This window comes from Trachurus japonicus, chromosome 8 (assembly GCF_045865225.1).
Source record: "Trachurus japonicus isolate A0001 chromosome 8, Traja_1.0".
Taxonomy (NCBI): domain Eukaryota; kingdom Metazoa; phylum Chordata; class Actinopteri; order Carangiformes; family Carangidae; genus Trachurus; species Trachurus japonicus.
This window is the reverse complement of record NC_140914.1, coordinates 7,946,716-7,959,737: the sequence shown is the minus strand read 5'-3', so window position 1 is coordinate 7,959,737 and position 13,022 is coordinate 7,946,716. Positions and strand designations below refer to the sequence as shown.

At 42.8% G+C, this 13,022-nt stretch overlaps 2 protein-coding genes across 4 annotated transcripts; both read left to right on the top strand.

Annotated features, from left to right (window-relative positions):
• Positions 1 to 220: 220 nt before the first annotated feature.
• ccndx (cyclin Dx) lies at positions 221 to 4,122 on the top strand. The gene is made up of 4 exons (XM_085783559.1): positions 221 to 493; positions 1,363 to 1,578; positions 2,382 to 2,774; positions 3,682 to 4,122. Exons 1-4 carry the CDS (start codon positions 221 to 223, stop codon positions 3,832 to 3,834), a joined length of 1,035 nt encoding a protein of 344 aa, XP_085639685.1. The 3' UTR covers positions 3,835 to 4,122.
• Positions 4,123 to 4,712: 590 nt separating this feature from the next.
• nucb1 (nucleobindin 1) lies at positions 4,713 to 11,090 on the top strand. 3 transcript variants are annotated; one of them, XM_085783557.1, is made up of 13 exons: positions 4,713 to 4,806; positions 6,428 to 6,560; positions 6,651 to 6,758; positions 6,869 to 7,001; positions 7,680 to 7,783; positions 7,900 to 8,085; positions 8,179 to 8,269; positions 9,015 to 9,073; positions 9,244 to 9,336; positions 9,443 to 9,532; positions 10,380 to 10,550; positions 10,675 to 10,798; positions 10,888 to 11,090. In XM_085783557.1, the coding sequence occupies exons 2-13, from the start codon at positions 6,432 to 6,434 to the stop codon at positions 10,980 to 10,982; spliced, it is 1,383 nt and encodes a 460-aa protein (XP_085639683.1). In that variant the 5' UTR covers positions 4,713 to 4,806; positions 6,428 to 6,431; the 3' UTR covers positions 10,983 to 11,090. The 3 variants fall into 3 exon arrangements, with proteins under 3 accessions (XP_085639683.1, XP_085639682.1, XP_085639681.1); XM_085783556.1 differs by having other exon boundaries at positions 10,648 to 10,798; positions 10,897 to 11,090; XM_085783555.1 differs by having other exon boundaries at positions 10,648 to 10,798.
• Positions 11,091 to 13,022: the final 1,932 nt, after the last annotated feature.

The window sequence follows — 13,022 nt, the reverse complement described above, 5'->3', positions numbered from 1 at the left end:
CCTCCCCTCTCTCTCTCCCCACCTGTTGGAGTGATTGTTGTCTTCTTATTATTTTATGTCACTCACGAGGGACACACCCCCCTTTTTCTTTTTTTTTCCATGACCACTCCCTCTCTCCCTGTCTCTGGTATAAAACTGAGAGGAGGCGGCTGAGCAGGAGACAGGAGGACGATCCGTTTGGACGTAACACCAGCTCATTTTTACCCATCAGGCCGTGCAGATGGACCGAGGCATGTCTGTGTCTCTGTGGTGTGAGGAGGTGGAGGACCAGGACCAGGACCAGATTCAGACCGAGGCTCCGGCCCAGGGCCATGACGCCGCCACCGGGGGTCCGTCTGAGGTGCGAGCGGCCTGGGACCCGGCGGTGTCGGGGCAGCGTGTGATCCAGAGGTTGCTGCAGCTGGAGGAGCGCTACCTGCCCTCCTCGCTCTACGTCGCCCTCATCCAGCGGGACCCGGAGCGCCGGGAGGAGCTGGCCAAGTGGGCGCTGGAGGTACGGACAGAGCTCTGACTGACACACAAACTGCAAACCACTGCACATGTTTTAACTGTTTTATCATCTTTTTATCTATCTTTAACTGTTTATTTGTTATTTGCACTTTTGTTAGTTGTTTTTTTTTTGGCTGCTGGACCAAATTGATACTGATATTTGACATTTGGTACTATATTTTTTAGTTTGAACTGTGTTGTGTTTTTGTTGTTTTGTGCGTATTCTTTCCTTCTTCTCTCTTATCACAACTGCACTGCAACTGGAACTGGAACCAGAATCTATCTATCTATCTATCTATCTATCTATCTATCTATCTATCTATCTATCTATCTATCTATCTATCTATCTATCTATAAATCTATAAATCTATCTATCTATAAATCTATCTATCTATCTATGCATTTATTTGTCTGTCTGTCTATCTATCTATCTATCTATCTATCTATCTATCTATAGTATCTATCTATAAATCTATCTATCTATCTATCTATCTATCTATCTATCTATCTATCTATCTATCTATCTATCTATCTATCTATCTATCTATCTATCTATCTATCTATCTATCCATCCATCCATCCATCCATCCATCCATCCATCCATCCATCCATCCATCCATCCATCCATCCATCTACAAATAATAATGTTTTTTATGTTGCAGTTTCACAACTTTGATTTTTAAGTCCCGAGCACTTCCTCTTCCACAGTTTATGATGTAAAATGATGTTTGTCTGAGTTTATGTGTGACATAGAATCAACATAAACACAACATACTCACAAAAAGTCATCCTCCTCTTCCTCCTCCTGCTCCTCCTCCTCCTCCTCCATGTGCAGCAGCAGCTCTCACACCTGTGTCTTCTCTCTCTCTGCAGGTGTGCTGTGAGTGCGGCTGTGACGAGCCCGTCTTCCCTCTGTCCGTCTCCCTCATGGACCGCTTCCTGTCCGCCTCTCTGTCTGTGCCCGTCTCGCCCTACTGCCTGGCCGCCAGCTGCATCCTCATCGCCTCCAAGCTCACAGAGTGCGACAACGTCACGGCCGACACCCTGTGCGCTGCGGCCGAGTACAGCTTCCTGCCCTCCAGCCTCAGGGTGAGTCTCACAGCAACATCTGTAACCACTGCATCGTTCTTCTTTAACTTTCACCTTTATGTTTTCTATAGATAACATTATAAAGAGAAGATCTGGAAACTTCTGCTGTTACAGTAATTAGCAGCAGAAAAGTGATTTGACTTAATCCTAGTGGAGTTTTTGGGGTCATCTCCAACTGTGGCCTCGACATGTCATCTCTACTTAAATCAGACTGCAAACACACCACAAGTCTTAACTTTGAGATAAGAAAGCCTTTAACATTATAATGAAGAGAAGATCTGGACCTGCTCTGTTAGAAAAGTGTCTTGAAAAAACTTCTGCTGAAGAGTTTTGGAGTCATTTCCAGCTGTGTGGCCTCCAAATATAGTCACTATTTAAATCAGACTGCAGCCACAAGTTAAACCTTGATTATAGGATCAGATAAGATAAGATATATGATCCATAATTTCCACTTTTACTCCTTTTTATGGTGTTTAATCTTAATGAAAAATAATTAATACAGGGAAACAAACAAATATTGGTTCATTATTGCCCTGTCATGTCTGGTGAATTTATGCTACAACCTTTTATTTTTCATGATGTGTTTGATTGAACAATTAGAGAATCTGAACTTTTAAGTTTAAGGGAAAACAAACGCAGATGCCTTCACTGTCTTGCAGAGCTCTAAAGATGCACGTGGGCTGCAAATATCAATGATATCCACGATTAAATAATCAGCTAATCGTTGTTGTTTTAGGTTAATCTCATCAAAAATCGTCAAAAACGTATTCTTAACCCTTGAACGCACCTCTTCCCTCCACCAGGACATGGAGCGGGTCGTCCTCGCCGCCCTGCGCTGGGACACAGCAGCCGTGACCCCGCAGGACTTCCTGCCACACTTCGTGGCCTCCGTGGCCCAGAGAGGAGAGAGAGGAGACAGAGGAGACTCAGGGGAGGAGGAGGAGGAGGAGGAGGAGGAGCGGGTCTCCACCGTGCGGAGACACAGCGACACTCTGGCCGCCATGTGCGTCTGTGACTCCCGGTTCCTCGGAGCTCCGCCGTCGCTTGTTGCCGCCGCGGCGCTGAACTGCGCGATGCGCGGCCTGGGAGGCAGCAGCAGCAGCAGCAGCAGCAGCAGCGGCGGCAGCAGCCGCGCTGAGCCGGGAGGCGCCGCCGCCGTGTGTGAGGCGCTGGCTGAGCTGTGTCTGACCGACCCGGTGAGTGTGTGGGCACCGGCCCGAAGCAACATTTTATTTGGGGGCCCTGTATTACAAATAACAACGATTAAAGCAGAAGTAAGCGGAATATTTGTGTTAATATAAGTCTTAAATAGTTATATCTTCCGACAGCAATCACTTATATAGAGTGTTTGGTCTGAAACACGGGTCTGTCAGTCACTCTGCTCTGCTGTAAGCCGAGGAGAAAACTTTCCTTGTATCCTACAACCTTTATCCAATGAGGAGAGAGAACGGCATAAAGGGGCGGTCCTCTCTGTGTGTGCAGCCAAGGGATGCGCGTGAATGTGGTGACGTAGGGACGAGGCGGGGACTGCTAACTCCATCGGCTGACAGGAAGTTAGCCAAAACGACCGGATCGCTTACTTCTGCTTTAATGTGTTTTAAAACATGCCAAAGATGACTTTCTGTGACAGACAATAAAGTTTTTTCTAATCTAATCAAAAATAATCTGTATTAGGCTACTGCCAATACTAATTATTGATCATTTACACACCTACTATAAATGTATTTCATTTTTCTAATCTGTCATTACGACCCTGGCATGTTTTTATCCATCTATGGTTTTTAATCTGAAATGGTACCAAAATTAGCTAAATTTAGCAGCCTGAGGTTGATTTACACTTAATATAAAGTGATATAATACTAAGTGGGATACTGAATGTCATATGGGCCCACTAAAAGTAACTTTTCCTTTTTCATTATGAAATCCTGTTAGATTGTATTTTCTTATATGTGATGTATCTGAGAGCTTTGTAGGTGAACTATTGTGTCTGTTGTACGTTGTGTCCATAATAAAAGTAATATAAAGGGCTGGAGCTGCAAGAATAATAGATGTTGATTAAGCATCTTAGTGTTTTGATCACTAACCAATATTTTTTTTCTCCAGGTGGTGCTGCAGTGCTACAGCGAGATGATTGAGTACAGCCTGCGCCAGCGGCTGAGGAGTGGGCTCCACCAGGGCCCCACGGAGAAGGAGGAGGAGATGGAGGAGGACGAGAGGGCTGGTACCCCCACTGACATGAGAGAGATTGATTTCTAAACACTGAATCAGTGGTGTCGCATTGAAAGTGTATCAATCAATCAAACCCATGTGAACCCCCATGTGCATCAGTCAAACTGATATAAATTGAAAATGACCTCAAAATGCTCAGACATGTTTCTAAAGTTTATATTTTAAGATTATTGTTTGTTTCTTTTTTATTGAGTGACTGCTAATTTATTATTTACTTTATTTATTTGTGAACACTTTTTGCAACTATGTGTTTTCCATGTGCCATATTTTTATTATCTATTTCTATTAAATTTATTGTAGCTGTGTAGGTGTTATTTTTATGCATGATATTTATTCATTTAATTTATTCTCACGTGCAATTGTTAACTGTTGATTAATTTATTTCAATATGCCATGATTTTGTGTTTTCTACTGAATTAAATATACAACAGATCTATTTTTCAAACAATGAATTAAAAAGTTTTGTACATATAATAGTTTGTGTCTACTGTATGTATTATTTACTAACGGGATGATGATGCATTCACGTGATACTCATGGGCACGTACGCCAGAGCTCTCTGGGTTTGTTGACATCTATGGTTGCAGTTATTCCCCTATAAAGACGGGCACATCTAATATTACCCCCTTCTGGACAGGGATTAACTTTTGGTGGCTGTTTTTGCTTAACTAGGCTATTTTTGTTTTCACGATGTTTGTTAAAAGTATATTTTAAACGAAAACAAAAAAAAACATAAAACATCTTAAACAACGTAATGTTTAAACTTATTAAAAATTGGAAACTATTTTAATCATTAGTTGACACTACTTTGCCTCATACTTTTTTTTCATAATGCGATGATAATGTAGCATTCATGAAGAAAACAAAACTAGTTTTATCATTTCCGACGACCCCCGAAGGCAGCACGGTGGTCCTGCGTCATGACGTCATTTTCCTCCGACTCAAACACAAGTCGTGCTCCGTCTGAGCCACAGGATCAGGAATTAAAACCCATCAGCGGTAAGAGATTTATATCAAACGTTATCTAAAGACTGTTTTTTTTAATCAATTAATGTAAATTTTAAGTTTTGTTTCCATTTTAATGAAGAATTCGTTAAAAAATCGTGAGATATAACCGGGACAGAGGAGGAAGAACTGGGCTAACATTGCGACTAGCACCTGTAATATCACCTGAAAATGACGTTAAAATGAATAATAATGTTTTTAATCCTGTAAGAATCAAACGTTGATATCACATTAACCACAGGTTTAATGTCACAGGTGAATACAGCAACAGACATGTCAGTGTTTGTCTTGAACCTGAGGCTAATCTCTCTCACCTCCTATCCGCATCCGTGTTGTCCTTCCGTGAGCTAACAAGCTAACTTACAACCGAGAATTAAGCTACAAAAACAAACATCCTGTTTTAATACAGTTTGTTTTTTCATTAGCTCACACTTCAGGCATCCTAACCTTAATATATCCTGTTATTTAGGCTCCTAGAAGTCCTTTTCTTGCTCAAGGTTAACCATCGCACCAGACTCCGTTTAAATAATCTGATATTAGCAAAGTTTCATATCAGTGAATTAACTCATTTACAAAAAGTTTTAAACTTTAAACCTTGAATAAATCTTTAAAGTCTTCTGGTCAATTCGGCCTATAGTTTTCACACAGGCCTCCAACCATTTATGTTGAATTTTATTATTTAATCAGTGAGTAAGTTCACACCCTCAGAGTACACACACAGAAACACATGTACACACACTGGTTATGAGTGGGGTTTTCTCTGCGTGTCATTTTACTTTACTCCTCCTGACTGTATAAATACAGTGTCAGGTTTTAATCAGGTTTAAGTGAAAGTGAAAGTCTAGAGAATAATCTGAGAATCTCTTGTCTCTGCCACTGATAAAAAATAAACATGTAAACAACCAGATAACAGTGATCAGACAAAGACAAAACCATGCCGGTACAAACTAGAGTCAGACGACTGAGACCAGCAGCTACATAGACGTAGATAAGAGTTTCAATGTAGTCTGTTTTTCATTGAAAGTTACATAAACTGTCAACAACATAGTTTTATATAAGGCAGAAAGTCATGTTAAGACGCAATACATGTGATTAAAATCATACAAAACTAAGTATTGTAAATCAAACAAAAAAGCAGCCAAAGTTTAATAGATTATATAATGTAAGAGTCTGTGTGTAACCATGAAATGCTCACAAAAGAGTTTTGTAGTCTGAGGTTTTCCTGAAAAGCAGATAAAAGAGGAACCTGCACTGTTTTTATCAAATCAAATCAAATACACTTTATTTGTCCCACCAGGGGAAATTTGTCTTGGGCAAGGGAGTGATGACAGCTGCCATGTAGCCTACATGTAAAACATCCATACAAAATATATAATATACAATACACCAGTAACAAAGGCAAACAAATCCAAGAGAAGAGAGAGAAAGAAAGTGTGGGGTGCAATTAATAGAGTAAAATACTTATGATACAAATTAAAATAAAAACACACAAAAAGAAAGAGCAAGGGATGTTGGTATAAGCCAGCAGGTGGACAGGCAAACCGGATGTAATTGATATAAAGAAGAACTGTCGCTCTCTCAGAGTCTGATCTGTTTGTGATGTCTTGTCCTGCAGGAGGATGAACCTGAACCCGACACCTGGCTGGCTGCTGCTGCTTCTGTCCGTCGCTGCCGGGGTTTGGTCGGTGCCGATCGACCGCAATGGAGGACTCCAGGAGGTTAAAGAGGAGGTTCAGGAGGAGAACACGGTGAGAAGAGAGAACAGACTCTCTGTTTCCTCTCGTTATTGGATGTTTCTCTCCTGAGAGTCTGATGAGAGTTACGTTTCCCTCCTGCAGGACACCGGTCTGTACTACGACAGGTATCTCCGAGAGGTGATCGAGGTTTTGGAGACGGATCCTCACTTCAGAGAAAAGCTGCAGACGGCGAACACAGAAGACATCAAGGTGACGGATTCTCCTCGTTCAGGTTTCAGCAGGAGAACCTCAGCTTTGATTCTCCCTCCTCACCTGTTGTTGTTGTTGTTGTTGTTGTGGTTGTTGTTTTTCTCCGTCAGAACGGTCGCCTCAGTAAAGAACTGGACCTGGTCAGTCACCACGTCCGGACTCGACTGGATGAGCTGAAGCGACAGGAAGTGTCTCGGCTCCGGATGCTGCTCAAGGCCAAACTGGACAGCACCAACACTCAGAGTGAGTCTGTGATCAGACACTTCATTGATCCTCAAGGGAAAACATTACATTACAGACAATATGAAGGATTAGATTAAAGGTTGGGATGGGTTGGAGAAATTTCCAACTTCCGACATCATTGCGTTCACGCTGCAGGAACTCGGAAGAGAAAACTTCCTATACTAAACGTAAACGTTATTTCCGTTACATACGAGGACCACAATTTCACACAATAAAATCATGACAGCTTAATATAAACGTATTTCCTAAACTGCAATAATACACAAAAAAAAATGCATTAAAACTTCAACAAATAACTTCTTACCGACAAAGGCCGCCATGTTTTGATGTTGTCGTGATGTCAAGTCTGAAAATCGAAGCTCTGAAATGATACCCGAGTGTCCGACCTGTAATTTCCGAGTTCGACGCCGTTCAATTCGTTTTTGACAACTCAGAACTCGTTTTTTCTGACTTCGGAGTTGTTTTGAACGCAGCATTATTATTAGTAAATAATGAATGGATGATGATTGATGTGATGGTGAGGTCAGTTTAGTGTCTGACACAGATGTGCTGTGTTGTCGTCTTCAGCTCAAGTGTGAATACAGGTGTGTGTGTGTGTGTGTGTGTGTGCAGAACGTAAAGGAAACGATGTGTTTAAAGACCAGTCTGTGGTCGGTAATCACTGTGTTTGCCGTGCAGGTGTGCAGATGGACCACGCCTCCCTGCTGAAGCAGTTTGAACATCTGGATCCACACAATCAAAACACGTTTGAGGCCAAAGACCTGGAGCTGCTCATCTCCACCGTACGATAAGAAACGGCCGATCAATCGTCAATACGTTCTGATCAGACTTTAATACAGCATGTACTGTACATGTGAGAATTCAAAGACGGTGGTTTGTCCTTTCTCTCTGTGTTCAGGCCACTAAAGACCTGGAGAACTACGACGCCGAGCGCCACGAGGAGTTCAAGCGCTACGAGATGCTGAAGGAGCACGAGCGGCGGGAGTACCTGAAGGGCCTGGACCAGGAGAAGAGGGAGAAGGAGGAGAAGAGGATGCAGGAGATGAAGGAGAAACACCGACAGCATCCTAAAGTCAACGCCCCGGTGAGTCTAACATCCGTGGAAACAAAGAGGAGGTGAATCCGGACGTCTGATGTGTTTTATTTTATTTGTCCTGCTGTGTCGTGGTGCGTTCAGGGCAGCGTCGCTCAGCTCCGGGAAGTCTGGGAGGAGACGGACGGACTCGACCCGCAAGAGTTTAACCCCAAAACCTTCTTCAAGCTGCACGGTGAGTGTTGGCACTTCCTGTTCAAACCCTCCACACTCGTCATGTTTCCACCATCCACACATTTTTATTCACATTAAAGGGATAGTTCAACATTTTGGCAAATTGGCATTGGCCCATTGCCATAATCCCTATAGTCATAGCAGTAGGTTTGTTACCTTTAATTGTCGGTGCAAGCTATTTTTAGAACAGCAGAGCAGAGCCGCGAACTGCTCAAAGCTACGCTACGGAGACTAATGGGATTTCTTGGTTTCCCTCATCAAACTCATCAAATACACAATCCAACAACTCTAAAAAGAGTTGTTTTAGAGGTAAATGCAGAGACTGCTTGCTGAAAAACTGTCCCTGAAGGCAACGTGCATCAGCTGTTTTGCATGAATTTCCCTCTAAAACAACTCTGTCTGGTAACGTTCTGTTATTATCTCATAGCGTGGTGAATGTGCAGGTCACAACTTGTCCACCAGAGCGTTTTGGAGTTGTTGGATTGTGTATTTGATGAGTTTGATGAGGGAAACCAAGAAATCCCATCAGTCTCCGTAGCGTAGCTCTGAGCAGCTTGCGGCTCTGCTCCGCCGTTCTAAAAACAACTTGCATCAACAATTAAAGGTACTGAACCTACTCCTAAAACTATAAGGATTATGGCAATGGGCCAATTTGCTAAAATGTTGAACTATCCCTTTAAGCAATATCGAATTAAAAACGCCTTATGGAAACAGTAAAATTCCTGACGACGTCTTTGTCTCTTTAGACACAAACGAAGACGGCGTTTTAGACGAACAGGAGCTCGAGGCTCTTTTCACCAAGGAGGTAAAAAACTGCTTCACTTGAGCTTTACAGTAAAACTGTGATGACACAACATCAGCTGTGGATGATCATCAGTTTCAAAATACAGCTGTTTGTGTTCAGCTCAGTTTAAGAGAAAAAAAAAAAGGCGTCTCCACGGCAACTCACATCTGTTTGCCCCCCCCTTCCTGCAGCTGGAGAAAGTCTACGACCCGAAGAACGAGGAGGACGACATGATGGAGATGGAGGAGGAGAGGCTGAGGATGAGGGAGCACATCATGAAGAACGTGAGTCTTTATTATTCAGTGTTCATTCATATATTTATTTATTTATTTATTTTATTGTTTTTTATCTTTCTCTGCTCGACTTTGACGGATGTTTCTGTTTTTCCAGGTGGACGTTAACAAGGACCGACTGGTCAGTCTGGAGGAGTTCCTCAAGTCCACCGAGAAGAAGGAGTTCAATAATCCCAAAGAGTGGGAGGTAAAGAGGCTTTATACCACTGCAGCTAAATTTAATTTAAAGGGAAGTTCAACATTTTGGCAAATTGGCCCATTGCCATAATCCCTATAGTTTTAGCAGTAGGTTTGTTACCTTTAATTGTCCATGCAAGATATTTTTAGAACGGCGGAGCAGAGCCGTGAGCTGCTCAGAGCTACGCTATGGAGGCTAATAGGATTTCTTGGTTTCCCTCATCAAACTCATCAAATACACAAAATGTTGAACTAACCCTTTAAATAATGAGGGAAAAATACATTTATCAGGGTTCCAGACTAACTTATGCAGGAGAAAATTTATGGGCACACACTGTAAATCGTCTTGCAAACCAGATATTCACATTTCCTTTTCATTCATGATCCTCACACACATCCGCCTGCCACCTGTAATGACAGATTTCAGATTCTTTGAGTCGCCCCCTTACACGTTTCACTAGTGTTTAAAACAAGAAAAAAAGGCAAATTTACTGGTTGCACATGCGCAAGTAGATGAAACATTTACTTGCATTTTTCTCAGATTTTAGAGGCAAAATGCCTCCATTCAGGACATTTATTATTGTCCAGTATGGACATTACAACATGGTTTTGTTAGAGGCATCGCTGCTTTTGGAGCTACTCAGTTCTGCATGATGTAGATTTTTCAGGTTAAGCTATTTATGTATAGTTTGGAGGAGTAAAACTTTGAGAAACAACTTTAATTGGTGCAAAATAAGAAAAATACGTCATGAAACATTTGAGGAAGAGAAAAACACACTGATTGTGATGTAAAAATAGTCAGATAATATGTTTTTGACATGAATTTGGCATCGTGTCTCTCCGTGTGGTCCCTCCAGACTCTGGACGAGAAGCCGGTTTACACGGAGGAGGAGCTGCAGCGTTTTGAGGTGGAGCTCCGGGACAAAGAGGAGGAGCTGAGGAGGAGGGCGGAGACTCTGCGTCAGGAGCAGGAGCTGCTGAAGGAGCGAGGCAAAGCTCTGGAGGCGCAGAAGAGGGAGTACCAGCAGGTAGGCAACCACCCACACACACACACACACATACATCCCATAATACTGCTGCTCCAGACACACAGATGAGGAGTTAACTGACTCGCTGACGCTGCAGGCGGTGCTGGAGATGTCTCAGAGGCAGAAGGAGCAGAAGGAGCAGAAGGAGCAGCAGGAGCAGCAGGCGGCCGACGGACGAGCTCCTCCTCCTCCTCCTGCAGGTCCCAACGGAGAGTTACAGTTTCAGCCGGAGACGCACAAACCTGAAGGTGAACACACACACAAACCGACACCCGACGTGTGTGTGTGTGTGATGTTGTGTGTGTCGTAACGTTTACTCTCTTCTCCTTCTTCACAGAGATAAAAGCAGCAGCAGCAGCAGCCGACCACAAAGAAGAAGTCCCCAACAACCTGCCTGCAGAGCCGCCGCAGAATCTGCCTTCACACACTTAGTGCAGCACACACTCCTCCAGCCTTAACACACACACACACACACACACACACACACACGCATGCACACACGCTCTGATTTGCACTGACACAGAAGTCCAGATGGGTTCTGCTTCTCCTTCTCCTTCTTCTTGGTGGACGTTAAAGCCTCGGTCATGTCGTGCTGTGTGTTCGTCCTGTGGTCGACTGTAGATGTTCAGAAACCCTCCAATCACAGTGAAGCAGTGTGACGTCATCATCATCATCATCATCATCATCATCATCATCATCATCATCATCATCATCATCATCATCATCATCATCATCATCATCATCATCATCATCATCATCATCATCATCATCATCATCATCATCATCATCATCATCATCATCAATGACATGTTCGAATAAAGTAATTTAAAACCCGTCAGACAGACCTCAGGTCAGATTTTTGTCCCTGCACGATGTCGGGGTGAAGAGGCGTTCAGGGTCTGATGAGTAAAACCGGGTTTCGTGGTGCGTTCAAAGACCGGGTGAAAAGTCAGACCAAACATTTGTGTTTGTTTTCATACCAATAAGACATTTCTTTCTCCTCAGGCTTAGTACTTTAAAAACAAAAAACATTTCTTTATTTAGTTATTTAAATTGTAAACAGCTCAGATAAAGAACAAGAAGGTACAAGTACAAAAATATAACAAACAATAGATACAATACATGATAATAGTAGAAATTCAATAATAAAATCCAAATGTCCTGGAACTTTTTATATTAAAAAAATGTATTTGTAGTTTGAATTATTTTCTAGCCACAACATTAAAAAAAACATGTTAACGTTTACATTTGAGATGTGTTAGACACAGTGAATTCTTGCACTTTTCTTATTTTATGAAATTTACTAAATTATTTTTTTTTTAAATGTTTCGTCCTCTTTACATTTTTATACAAATCAGAAGATTGGATTTAAAAACTTGATTAAATTGAAGTGAGTTCACGGCCTGGACACAGAGGGAAGAAGAACAGAAATGCTCCTCTTCTTTTTCTCCCTCCTTTTTTCTTCTCCCTCCTCTTCCTCTTCCTTCTCTTTTTTTTCTTCCCCCTCTTTCTCCTCCACCTCCTCCTCTTCTTCTTCCTCCCACTCCTCTTTTTCTTCCACCTCCTTCTCTTCTTCATCTTCCTCCTCTTCTTCCTCCTGATCCATTTCTTCCTCCTTCCGCCTCTTTTTCTTCCTCTTCCTCATTCTCCTCCTCCTCTTTTCCTTCTTCCCCCTCTTCTTCCTCCACCTCCTCTTTTTCCTCCTGATCCATTTCTTCCTCCTTCCGCCTCCTCTTTTTCTTCCTCTTCCTCATTCTCCTCCTCCTCCCCTTTTCCTTCTTCCCCCTCTTTTTCCTCCACCTTCTCCTCCTCTTCTTCTCCCTCCTTGTCCCTCTCGTCCTCTTTTTCCTCCTCTTCTTTTTCTTCTCTTCCTCCTCTTCCTTCCCTTCCTTCTCCTCGTCTTCTTCTTCCTCCTCCCGCTCATCCTCCTCTTTTTCTTCCTCCTCCTCCTGCTCCTCTTTTTCCTCCTCCTCTTCCCCCTCTTCTTCTCCTTCTCTTTCTCCTTCTTCTTCTTCTTCCTCCTCTTAATCACATGTATCCCAGCAGACCCTTCCTCCCCTTCCTCCTCCTCCTCCTCCTCCTCTCCCTGGGGATCAGCTGATCCTCGTTGTCGTCCATCTGACCTGAAGTTCCTGGGATTCCTCGCATCATTCCTGTGACCCGCTGACCCTCACTGACCCCTCCTCTCCTCTCCCCTCTCCTCTCCTCTCCTCCCCTCTCCTCCCCTCCTGATGTCTGTGCCGCCGCCTCCTGTCCGTCAAACGCTGTCGCTCCACAGACAGAGACGTCCTCAGCCTGAAGACGGTATTTATCTATTCATGACTCGACCTGTACAAGGACTTTTATTTTGAAAACCCTGCATTTTTAGACCAATATAAATGTACTTTATTGATGCATCACATCTTTATCATGTTTTTATTAATTGCTTTCTGTTCTTATATCACTTTAAAATACTCTATAATTGATGTAATT